The sequence below is a fragment of the Microsporum canis genome, genomic scaffold (genome assembly GCF_000151145.1).
Source record: "Microsporum canis CBS 113480 supercont1.1 genomic scaffold, whole genome shotgun sequence".
Lineage (NCBI taxonomy): Eukaryota > Fungi > Ascomycota > Eurotiomycetes > Onygenales > Arthrodermataceae > Microsporum > Microsporum canis.
This window is the reverse complement of record NW_003299169.1, coordinates 3,637,416-3,649,389: the sequence shown is the minus strand read 5'-3', so window position 1 is coordinate 3,649,389 and position 11,974 is coordinate 3,637,416. Positions and strand designations below refer to the sequence as shown.

The window sequence follows — 11,974 nt, the reverse complement described above, 5'->3', positions numbered from 1 at the left end:
ATTCATCATCATCGCGCTGCTGTTCTGGTACCGCAAGCGCAAGGCCCGCAAGCTGGCGGAGGAAGAGCGCAAGCAGGAGATCGAGGAGTACCGCTTCAACCCGAACAACGATCCCACGCTGCCTGCGGTGGGCATGTACGACACGGACGTGGCCATGAAGGACACCTCTGCCGCGTCTGGCGCCGTTGCAGCGAGCGGAGGGTACCGCGGCTGGGGCACGACGAGCAACTCCCGCCATGCGCCCACCAACACGGCCTCCAGCGGCGGTGCGGACAGCAGCGCCTTGTACGCGCGCGAGGTCTCGCCCGTGGAGGAAACCTTCCAGCTGGCCGACGACGAGCAGCGCCAGGGACTGGGCCGCGTGCACGAACCCACCGGCGGCATCCCCAAGGCCCTCCACATCGGCCAGCCCCCGCTCCAGCAGCCGCAGCAGCAGCAGCCACTGCAACCCCAGAACCAGATGAGTCCGAACCAGATGAGTCCGAACCAGAACACGAGCAACATCCACCGTGGCCTGTCGAATGCATCTTCGGCGTACTCTGCCGGCGCCCAGTCAGACATGTCCGACGACATGATGCCTCCCGGCGCCCCCTCGGGGGCGCAGTACTATGAGGAGAGCGCCTACTACCCGGACGGCGGCCAGGGCTACTCCCACGGCCACGGCCACGACCAGGCCGGCCTTGGACCCCAGCCGGTCATCCGCGACGTCTCCGCCCGGCGGAACACCCGCATCGAGAGCCCCAGCGTCTTTCCGCAGCAGGGGAATGCCGGCATAGCCCAGAACTTCTAGCTTCGCATCCTTTCCGTCTTCTTCTTGTCTTCTTTATATATCTTTTATATCTCCCTTTACTTCCTCCTGGCAAAGCACGCTGTACAGAATTGTGCTTCTCTTGGTCTTAATCTGTCGATGTAGTAATACCATTTCTTCACACAATAACGTATACCAGAGTATATAATAGTAGGGAAGTATAACCAGAGTATATAGTAGAAGAGTAGTAGAGAAGTAGAAGTATATAATAGTAGTGAATATAAGGTTAAATAGTGTGAGGTCATCGTCTTGGCCTTAACCAGCTGCCTGATCTGGCTTCTTCTATTGGCCCGCGCTTCTTCTTCTTTTGCGACTTCGACTTTTTGCCCCGCGAGAAGTCGAAGTTGAAGTCGAAGTTGAAGTCGAAGTTGAAGAGAAGAAGAAGTCGAAGATAGAAGAGAAGAAGAGAAGAAGAAGTTGAAGATATAGAAGATATAGACAAGAGACGAGACGAGGCGAGTCTCAGCATGAAGTTCGGCAAGCAGATCCAGCGTCGCCAGCTCGACCTGCCCGAGTACGCAGCCAGCTTCTTCAACTACAAGGCACTCAAAAAGGTACGCCCTACACGCTAAGCTCATGTGCCGGCTGGATGCTGACGGTGGCAGCTCATCAAACAACTCAGCGCGACGCCCACCATCCCCGCCCAGGGAGCGACGCAGGAACCGACGGGAGACGTGCTGGACGCCCAAGCCGCCCTGCGCGCAAACAAGGAGGTCTTCTTCTTCCGCCTGGAGCGCGAGATCGAAAAGGTCAACGTCTTCTACCTGCAAAAGGAGGCCGAGTTCTCCCTCCGCCTCAAGACCTTGCTCGACAAGCAGCGGGTCATCCAGTCGCGGCGGACGGTGTCGAATTCAAAGGCCCCCGCCAACTTCGTGGCCTTGATCGAGGGCTTCCAGCAGTTCGATGGAGATTTGAACAAGCTGCAGGTGGGTGCTGGATATCACTGCGTGATGCCTGCGTGACTGACGGTGCTGACGGTGCTCATAAGCAATTCGTGGAGGTCAACGAGACCGCCGTGTCCAAGATCCTGAAGAAGGTACAAAAAAAAAAACCTCCTTGATCTAATGTTATACTACGATGCTAACGGTTTCTAGTGGGATAAAACGTCCAAGGTGCGTTGTGTGTTACGTCGCCGCATCTGCTGCATCTAACAATCTGTAGTCACGGACAAAAGAGCTCTATTTGCAGCGCGCGGTCGAGGTGCAGCCATGCTTCAACCGGGAAGTCCTCCGTGACCTCTCAGACCGTGCCACGACGGCCAGGCTCGAGCTCGAGGCGTGGGCAGAGGGGGAAAACATCCAGTTCAACACCCCTCGCCAGAACGACCGGCCCGCCAGCATCGTGGAAGAAGACGACGGCGACCTGCACATCCTCAACTCCGCGGCCGCGACGGGCAACCTCCAGCCCCTGCGTGACTGGCTCAGCAAGATCCAGCTCTCCGCCGACGCGGCCGACCATCTCACCCGCATCTTCCTTACCGCCGTCAACGAGTACCCGGACGAGGTCCTCACCCTGCTGCTGGAGACCAACCTCGTCGACGTACATGCGGAGGACGACATCAACGAACGCAACTGTCTGCACGAAGCCGTCATCTCCGGCCGCCAGTTCGTCTTCGATGCCGCCCTCGAGCGTGGCGTCGACATCTCACAGGCCGACGTCTACGGGCGAATACCGCTGCATTATGCCTGCATGCACGGCCGGGTCGGCATGGTACACACCCTGCTCGAGAAGGGCCTGTCGACCATCGACTTCACCGACCACGACAACTTCACTCCGCTCATCCACAGCATCATCAAGGACCAGGTCTCCTGCGTCGAGCAGCTGCTCTCCCACAACGCCCGAATCAACCCGGCTTCCGAGTCAGATCACATACCACTAAACCTCGCCTGCCAGCATGCCTCCCTCGCCCTGATCAGGATCCTCCTCGAACGAGACGCAAAGTTCCTGCCGGACGCTGAGGGCCTCTATCCCCAGCACCTCGTTGCCCGCTCCTGTCGCTCCTCTTCCGTGCTCTTGCTCCTCAAGGACCACGGCGCCGACCTCGACCAGCGGGATAAGCTGTACCAGTGGACCCCCCTCTTCCATGCCGCCGCCGAAGGATGCGTGGGCTGTCTACGCACTCTGCTCGACTGCGGTGTCGACGCAGACGCCCTGGACGAAAAGGGCCTGCCGGCCATGTACTATGCCGTCTGGGAGGGCCATCTGGCATGCATGAACCTGCTCTGGTCTCAACGAACTTCCCGTCCCATCCCCGGACAGACGCCTCTCGACGTCCTCAACGGATCCAGGGGCCGCGATGCCATAACCGCCACCCTTACCCCCATGAGCGACGAGAAGAAGCATATTCCTGCTCTCGAGGTGGACGGCATCCCGGACCTCTCCCTTCCCCCTCCCATCATCCCACTCCGCCATTACGGCCACAACTTCCTGGATAACAAGACCTTTGTGCAGATTCACTTCAACCCCCCCTCCGCGGACCCCATCGTCTTCTACCAGACCGGACGCTATGCCGCTGCCCGACTGACCATCTCCTCCAAGATGACGGACCTGATCCCCCGTAACGTCATGCTGCCTCTGCAGGAAGACTCCCGCTTCATATCCTTCCACATCGATAGGCTGGAAAACTTCGCCATCGACTTTGAGATATTCCCGACTTTTGGCTCCAAGGTCATCGCCAAAACGGTTGCCCTGCCTGACGTCTTTGAGAACGACGGCCGAAGCTCCGGCCACTGCTGCCTCCCCGTCTTTGACCCCCGGCTGAGAGCCATTGGCGAAATCCGCTTCAACTTTCAGGTCATTAAGCCTTACTACGGAGACCCGCTGGAGATCACGCATTTTGCAACCTACTGGAAAGCCACCAGCCCCTTCGACGCTGAGCACAACGGACAGGTTACCGGTTCCAGTCTGTCAGGCGACTACGTCCAGATATTCGTCCAGATGACAAGAGACCTGATCCCAGTTCTCTATCCGGAATTCACGATCATGCATCACAATGTCCGCATACCCATCTCACATCTATCCATCGAAGAGTTCAAGGCCATCGGCCGTGAATACGCCCCAGCCACCTCGTCCTTGTCGGACTCTGACAACATCTCTACCAATTCCCTCCTCCCTTCCCTCGCTGCAATGTCTATAACCGACATGCCAACCGCCCACCGTCTCCTTGCCACCTCTTTCCTGACCCTCGAAGAAGTCCTCCTTCACCTACCAACCTCCATCCATGTAAACCTATGCATCCTCTACCCATCCCCCGCTGAGCAGAAAGAGCTCGACCTCCGCCTCACCTTCAATATCAACAATTTCGCCGATGCCATTCTCACGCGTGTCTTCGATCACGCCCGTGCGTCGAGGCTGGCCAACCCGGACTTTATGCGATCCGTCGTTTTCACAAGTTATAATGTTGGCATATGTGTGGCTTTGAACTGGAAGCAGCCAAATTGTAAGCCCATTTCGCAGTTCGCCCCATATACTATTTAATCGAGTAGTGCTTGCTAACGTCACCTAGATCCCGTCCTGCTATGCAACGACCTGGGCCAATCCCGAGACTCAAATAGCAATATTCACTCTCCAGCCTCGCCTCCACCCTCTTCATCTCCGGCAATCCAGTACAGCGGTCGCGCTTCCCTATCCATCAAAGAATCCGCCCGTATCGCCCAAAGCAATAATCTCATGGGCCTAATGTGCCGATCAAGCCTACTCGTAAGCCTCCTGTCTCACTCTCTGTGCCCCTTTCATTTAAACCAACAAGCTAACCCCATCGACCTTTTTTTTTAGAACGTAATGCCCTCGCTGGCCGAATCCATAAAGGAGCTCGGCCTCGTGCTAATTGCAGATACATCTGACGAAAGCGCCGAGAGACGCCGGCAGCAAAACACCAGCTCAGCAAGTTCGGCTGGCTTTGGGGGGGCAAATGATACCCTCTTCCGCATGCCAGGCAACGTCAACGGAATTATGCGCGAGACCGGCGTGCTACGATTTAACGACTCGATTGATATGTGATGCCCCCCTCCTCTTTTGCCTACTACATAAACTACAACACGCTCGCTTTCTTTTCATATTTATAGATATTTATCCGTTTGGGGAGGCGGGTTGGATAACTGACGTTACTTCTTTTTCGATCTGGCCTTTTATCTCCTAATCGCACCCCCCCCCCCCCCCCCTTTTTGCCCGCAGTTTATACAAAATTTTCATTTCTGATATCAGCCTTCTCTTCTCTTGTGCCGGATGGTGGGTTTTGATGGGCTTATACCATTCTCTTGTTTTATGGTTTTGTTTTCGCTATTCGACGTAGATGTTTTCCTATGGTTAGGATGCGGTTGGTGGCTGGACGGGAAGATCAAATTGAAGCTGAAATTGGAAGAATCGATTAGATTTCTTGATTGTGGAATGGAATATAGTTGGTGTGTATGTAGATTCATGAGATATTTCACCAGGGTAATAGGAGTACTCTGTCCGTTGAATCTGGCTGTCGTGAGCCTACGCCAGGCCAAGCTCATCTATGAGCGGAAGCCCTTCAGCAATAATCAAATGAATATAATTAAAAAAAAAAAAAAAAAAAAAAACGAAGCAGCCGCTCCGACAATACGATTTCCCACCCGTCTTAACTAAAACTCCAAAAAGGACAAGCACAGAATTTATTAAAAGCAGTCGGGAATTAAAATGAAGTCATATTCAGAGCCAGGTTCCTTTTTTTTTCTCCCCTTCCCTTTCTTTTTCTCACTCTTCGATATCTTTGACCTTCTCCCATTTACCCTTCAGGTCTTCTTTCCACAAACTAACCTTGTTATCACCGCCGCTGACAGCAAGGATGTTACCGCTTAGGCTCCAGCTGACGCGCCAGACGACGGTGTCAAATTCAAGTTTCTCGCTCGTCCACTCTTGAGGCTTCGATGGGTCAGAAGTCCAGATTCGTACAGTCTTGTCTTGGGATGCAGAGGCAATGTAGGACCTGGACAGGATGCTAGGGGACCACGCTACGTCACGGACCCAGTCGGTATGGCCCTGGAGGGTTTGCGAGGCAGAATACGTCTTGGTCTCGGAGCTAGACAGGTGTAGTCGGTTAATTACGGGTTCAAAGTGAGAAAGCGGAGGTACATACTTGTAATCCCATATGAATATAAGATTGTCACTTCCACAGGTGACGAATCTTCGCGATTGGCCAGCACCTGAATTGGCGCTTATGATTGACCCGGCGGCCGCGGCCGGTGCCCAGCTGATAGAGTTGACCCCGAGCCCGTGGGCGTGGAAAATCTGATGTGTCCAGCTATTATCACGGAACTCAAGCACGCTGACCTGTCCGTCGGAGGAGGCGCAGGCGAGTAGGCAGCCGAGCTCATGTGGTGCCCAGCATACCATATTTACAGAAGCAGTGTGGAGGGAGAAGTCGAAAACCCTGCTCCAGGAGGGAGATGAGGTCGCGCCGCTGCCAACACTTTGTTCGCGCCATATGAGGACTTTTCCATCGTACGAAGATGATGCTAGTATTGTGCCGAATTTTGGATGTGCCTGTGACAGTTCCGCGGTTTAGCCATGGCTTCAGGCCCCTTGAAATATATATATATATATATGGCTACATACCCAGGCAACACACCAAACCGCTCCTTCGTGCCTATAAACAACGTTCAGCACGCATATAAGTGAGCTTTTAAGGCCACATAATTAGCCACTCTTACCCTTTAAGTGTTTCGAGAAGCCTGTGTGACTCTCCTTCGATTTCAAAGATCTTGACGGTCTTATCTGAGGAGCATGTCGCGAGCTTCCGCCCGAAGTAATCGAGGCCGGCATCGTGCTATCCAAAGCTGATTAGCACCCCCCCTTGACGCAGCTGTAACGGTCGTGGGGCCTTTATAATGGCGATGAGAGGGGCGTACAATCATGTCATCATGACCCGAGTTGGTTATCACCTGGGCCTGTTTGTATCAGTTAGCGGGGAGGATCGTAAGAAAGACCAGGAGGTATATATTCTTGCCATCTTGCGTATCTATATCAATAATCCTTGATACCCTCTCGATCAATTGGCGCAACAGCAGAGTAAAACAAGGGGAGAATAAAGGTTCAACAATCCTCTTCTCTTAGCTTTGTCAACTTTGGCTTGTTCGATGTGGTCGAACTGGCATCAAAAAGAAAACAAGCCACAAAGAGGCCCGTGCCATAGTCACGTGATAACTCGTCAGCCACATATGATCTTATCTAATCGGCAAATGGAGATAGGATAATCCGAGGTCCGACACCTTTCCTCTTTAGGAATAAGCCTCGGCTCAACCTCGGGTCACGGGCCACCCTCGCTCTTCTCTTCTTCTCTTCTTCCTCTTTCGGCGATGTGAATAGCATGTGGATGGTCTTGCTTTCACTTTCACGCTTCGCTTTCTTCATCTTCCGCGTTCACTCTGATACATTCAAGCCTCAAGACACGCCAGTGTCTCTATATAAAGCAAACTCTCTCTGCTAAGGCGCAAAGAGTTGTCGCAACTTTGCTATCCCTTCTGATAACGATATAAGCTATAACCATGGCGGATGCACTTTGCGGGCCCTCAAATGCCCTACAGAACTTCCAGAAGCATGCATCAGTAGACCGAACACTCCAGCAGGATAGAATATCATCACGACAGTCTCCTGCTCAGGTAAGACGACCTTCTTCTCATTAGATAGTAGGTTTTGCATTAACTCTGCCTGCTTTTCCTGTAGGGCTTTCGATCGAATACCCAAACCCCGGGGCAATTAGATGGAGAGTTCAGCGCCTTTGAAGCCGGTTATTCAGCTCCATTACTGGTGGACCAGCCTAATCTCAATACCTTCTTACCTCCGCATCCTCAGTTTGCATCTCAACCCAACGTAGATGTCTCAAGTTGGGCTACCGACTTCCAAAATTTACATATAGCCGGACATACGTCACAGCATCCGCTTACCCAGATCAAAGCGGACGCGCCTACGCTACAAGCCAACTCAACGAGCAGACATCATGAACCAATACATGGGGTACAACAAACCGCGCAGTCTGCCATGTTCCAGGGGGGCATGGCCTACCGCCCCGGCATGGGTATGCTAGGCAACCCCGGGTTTGCTCGGCCAGATAACTTTGTACCAGCCACGACTGAAAGCTTACGGTCAAAGCCTGCTGAAGTGTTTGACGATTCTGCGTTTGAAGCTGCGTTTGCAGAAGCTCGAGCAGAAGTCGAATTACAGGAATCCACACGGCAGGAGCATTTAGAACTAGAGACATCTGTGCCTGTTGAAACCATTAGAATCGGCTCTGACAACATACCCGCCCAGCTTGAAGGGGTGAATGAGTCTGATGAACTTTCAAGGACTGCAGGGGAACTACTTGACCGCGTGAGCCACGATCAAAGCCAGAAATTCAAAGAGAGTAACTTCCTTGCATTGATGAGACAACTCCGTGACCGCGAAATTGTCGTCGACGGTGATGAGTTCCGCAAAGTCAGTACTCACTCATAGTTTTCCTACGGCCCGACCACCCACGCCACGTTCGTTACTGGTACTGGAACTGAGACGTTTTCCCGACTTCACGCTCGTTTTGCCCCTAACTAATGGACCTTTCAGGTGCAACAGCCCTTACACCCCGGCGGCCCCTTCTACCCAGAACAAAGCAAAGTATCGGGAAGTACGCCTACTACCATTGCCATTGACCCGGCTAGCCACGATGATACCGGTAAGTTATGATACTTTATGGAGCCCTCTCTCTATATACGTCCACTTCTAAATCAAATAGCAACCTCTCTTGAAGCCTGACTGCCAGGGGATCCTTCAAGTCCTCGGCGGCAGCAATACGCTTACTCTCTTGGTGGGCATCCCTCGCTTAAATATATTGACGAGACCTCCAACCCCCAACGAGAAGAAGACAGTACTGCCATTTATGGGAATTTCCTTTGGAAATCCCAGATTGTTGATCGCCGAATACCCAATCCTCCCGATTGTTTCTTCCGCCACGATTTTGACATACACCTCTTTGGCTAGGCTTTTTGACGCGTTTTCTGGGGTTGGTTAGAAGAGGCAGAAGGGAGTCGTACTCCATAGAGCTTTACCTTAATATCATTATATTAGAATACCCCTTCAGGCAATTGAGCGAAATTCGGACATATTTAATAGCCTCTCGTTCTATTCTATTTATATGCCTAATTTGGCCCATCTTTCAGCTATCTAACCCAAGTCTGCGTGTCCTACATGGTGCAGACATCCCTTATCCAGCCTGTGTCTGACCATACACATGATATAGAGATGATACTCTGTAGTTATTCACGTAACAATGTCATCCAGACGACTAAGCCAGAAGGATCAAACATAAAAGCTTTCTTCTTTTCTCTTCTTCTTCTTCTTCTCTTATATATATTTCCGATCAACATGGATCCTTATAAAATGTGTTAAAAGTACCATGACACTGTGATATCTTTCTTCCCTCTTTAATAGCTATCATGCATCAAAGGGTCACCCTTGAACTATGAGACCAACGTTGCAGCTATAAATATTGTTATATATTCCAAGAGACTCACTCTTCAGGCTCAGATACCCAAGAATATACACCCATCGGACTCCCTATATCTATATACTCACCAGACAACCGGAATACCTCCTCCAGCTCTGATATTATCATCATCTACATCTTCTACTGTCATCCTCGACTGGTTAAAAAAGTGACTTCCACGTGACCTGAAGGCGCTTCCAGCAAACCGTCAAGACAGCAAAAGGAAGAAGAAGCAGGAGAAGACAATACAACAACTTCTTCCACCCGTTAACGTCCTTTTTAGCACCTTAGAAGAGCTGGTTGGTCTTTTTTATTACCCGGTCTGCCTTACTCGCCCCGTTAATATCTTCCTGAGAGCCGCCGCATTCGAACGATCCCTATCTTAATTAGTTATAAGCGCCACCCATGGTCGAGGAGCATCTTCACTCGCAACCACCGACTATCTCCTGTCTGCATATCTGACAGTTTGGAGAAAGACGCCAGAAGGGCCGTCTGCTGAACGGGGCTGCAAGCGAAGCCCGTTATCTACCTCTTCCTTCGTTCAACCATTTCCAGGCTCGCCTTTTAGGGGTGCAGCTCAAGTCGCGAACTACCCGACTCTCACCACCGTGGATAACAATAATTCACGCAGCAATCCCCCCCCTCCTCCCAACCCTTTACCGTCGGGACCTTCTTCCCCCAGCCCTCCTTCACCTCTCCCGCCTTCATTCTCGTCTCTATATTCGAGCGCGGACCACGAAGACGCCGACCAATTCAACACCTCAGTAACCGAATCAGGGGCTTCTTCACTTCCCACTTTTGCTCCAGCGCCTCCGTTCGAGGAAGCCTCACCGTCTTCGTCGCCTGTCACTCCTCGTGTAGTAACTGAGACCAAGGCCGAGCTTTCCAGAGACAAAGGCAAGTCGTCTGGCAAGGGTCAGGACGACGGCGAGCCTCCACCTCCTTACACCGAGGGGTCCATCCCGCTCCAGTCCTTTACATACGTCATGGCTGCCGCAGGGGGGGCTTCAAGCATCATCACACAGGTCCAGCAGACTGGCGGACCACCGCTTAATTCACTTGGAGATATCGGTGGAGATGAGCATATAACGCTAGACTTGCGTGGCATGAGATTTACTCTCTCCCGTGATGAGCTGCTTACTCTTCCCGAATTCGTTCTTCTGTCCCTGTTCCCCAACGGACTGCTTCCCGATGGACATATGGGTGCATTCCACGAGGGAGACGTATACCCGGTTGACCATGATCCCCTTTCTCTCCAATACATGCTAGACTTCTTCCGCGCAGTTGCCCAGTCAATCCCGTCATCTTCACCTTCCCCAACTACATCTCCAACCGTTGAAGCGGCTGATCCTATCCCAAACCCTGCCCGGGACATGCTGCAAGACCGCGCTGGAATCATTGTCCTTCGAGAAGACCTCGATTTCTACACCATTCCTCCAACCGCGGAGATTGAACATCCAGAAATGATGGAGATCAAACGAGCTGCCGGACGTGCCTTGCTGAAACAGGATGGTATCTTCTCCGGACTAAGGAAAAGTGACGAGCCAGGATCAACCGAACAGCATCTTATCGAAATGTTAACTGCTGGGTGAGTTTGGGGTTTTATTCTTCCATATATTCAAAAAAAAAAAAAAAAAAAAAAAAAAAATTATTTATCTGACGATTATGTTTCATTTACAGCGGATTCAACTATGATGATAAATGGGGCCATCGTGCAGGCGAACCAAACAAGGCTGTTATATGTAGCCTGGCGCTGGCCAAACTACGAACCGACATCAGAGGTGACTTGGCCAACAGCAATGTCGTCGGTATGGCACAGAAGCTACTCTTGTTCTGGAGAAAACCGGCTCGACGCTGCTGGTGGGAAGGAGTCGAGCTTGAAAACGTAGAAGGGGTAGAGGGCAAGCTGAAGGTTTGGATCCGGAGGGTGTGGACCTTAGAAATGGTATGTACTCCCAGAGTGAATCTGCACACCCAAATTGATATTGAAGAGATCAACACTAACAATAATCGTAGAGCGTTATCGGCTTGCGTTGATAGAAGCAAAAAGGGAGTCAATACTATCCCATCTCGCATAATGCATATAAGTGACCCTTCTACTCTAGCAAGAGACATCTCCCCAGATCATCCATTTCGTGTTCTCTCTCACTTTACCCCCCTTACCCTCACAATTTGAATCTGCTCTTCTTTTCTTTTTTGATCTTTCCGAGACTCATACCTGTTTCAGATCCTTAGGTGTTTTAGGGCGCAACAAACAATCACTATGTGCATTTTCCTCCTTCCATTTGTTGCATCTGTCTATTTTTCTTCCTCTTTGTATGTAGAGACCACCCAGCTATACATAGGGATACTGCTATCTTAATGCTTCTTATATTTATCTTCATCTTGTCTGTATTTAAATCCTTCTTATATAAACTTGATACAGGTTTACATAACAACCAGTAACTCCTTTAGGTTAGCGCGACTACTTCTCATGTTTCTTTTTTCAAGTAAAAAAAAAAAACTGAAGAGAAAAAAAAAACGTCTTTGAATGTTCATCCTTTTGATGATAGAATAATACTCTTTTCTCTAATAGTCCCTTCTTGTCTTCTGTTTTCATCTTCTGTATACTACGACGTTGGCTTGTTGTGAGCTCTGAACGCTGTGTATTGAACCCCCCCAGACGCGTCTCTGCCAAAAAGCGCTGCCGC

At 51.3% G+C, this 11,974-nt stretch overlaps 5 protein-coding genes across 5 annotated transcripts in view; 4 read left to right on the top strand and 1 right to left on the bottom strand.

The window, feature by feature from the left end:
• The window catches only part of MCYG_01346 (splicing factor 3B subunit 4), a gene marked incomplete at both ends in the record, with an annotated part of 1,447 nt that extends 657 nt beyond the window's left edge, over positions 1-790 (top strand). Inside the window, one exon of the mRNA XM_002851196.1 lies at positions 38-790. Within this exon, the coding sequence (XP_002851242.1) occupies positions 38-790 (753 nt within the window). The remainder of the gene's footprint in view (positions 1-37) is intronic.
• Positions 791-1,275: 485 nt separating this feature from the next.
• Positions 1,276-4,807, top strand: MCYG_01345 (ankyrin repeat protein; the record flags this gene model as incomplete). The annotated part of the gene is made up of 5 exons (XM_002851195.1): positions 1,276-1,362; positions 1,414-1,734; positions 1,970-4,247; positions 4,314-4,507; positions 4,583-4,807. 5 exons carry the CDS (start codon positions 1,276-1,278, stop codon positions 4,805-4,807), a joined length of 3,105 nt encoding a protein of 1,034 aa, XP_002851241.1.
• Positions 4,808-5,524: 717 nt separating this feature from the next.
• Positions 5,525-6,684, bottom strand: MCYG_01344 (protein transport protein sec13; the record flags this gene model as incomplete). The annotated part of the gene is made up of 4 exons (XM_002851194.1): positions 5,525-6,313; positions 6,386-6,416; positions 6,481-6,596; positions 6,640-6,684. The coding sequence occupies 4 exons, from the start codon at positions 6,682-6,684 to the stop codon at positions 5,525-5,527; spliced, it is 981 nt and encodes a 326-aa protein (XP_002851240.1).
• A 630-nt stretch (positions 6,685-7,314) lies between these two features.
• Positions 7,315-8,779, top strand: MCYG_01343 (peroxin 20; the record flags this gene model as incomplete). The annotated part of the gene is made up of 4 exons (XM_002851193.1): positions 7,315-7,428; positions 7,493-8,242; positions 8,366-8,474; positions 8,562-8,779. 4 exons carry the CDS (start codon positions 7,315-7,317, stop codon positions 8,777-8,779), a joined length of 1,191 nt encoding a protein of 396 aa, XP_002851239.1.
• A 415-nt stretch (positions 8,780-9,194) lies between these two features.
• Positions 9,195-11,321, top strand: MCYG_01342 (growth regulation protein; the record flags this gene model as incomplete). Its single annotated transcript, XM_002851192.1, has 6 exons — positions 9,195-9,202; positions 9,399-9,464; positions 9,568-9,587; positions 9,750-10,872; positions 10,965-11,229; positions 11,301-11,321. The coding sequence occupies 6 exons, from the start codon at positions 9,195-9,197 to the stop codon at positions 11,319-11,321; spliced, it is 1,503 nt and encodes a 500-aa protein (XP_002851238.1).
• Between the last annotated feature and the right edge of the window lie 653 nt (positions 11,322-11,974).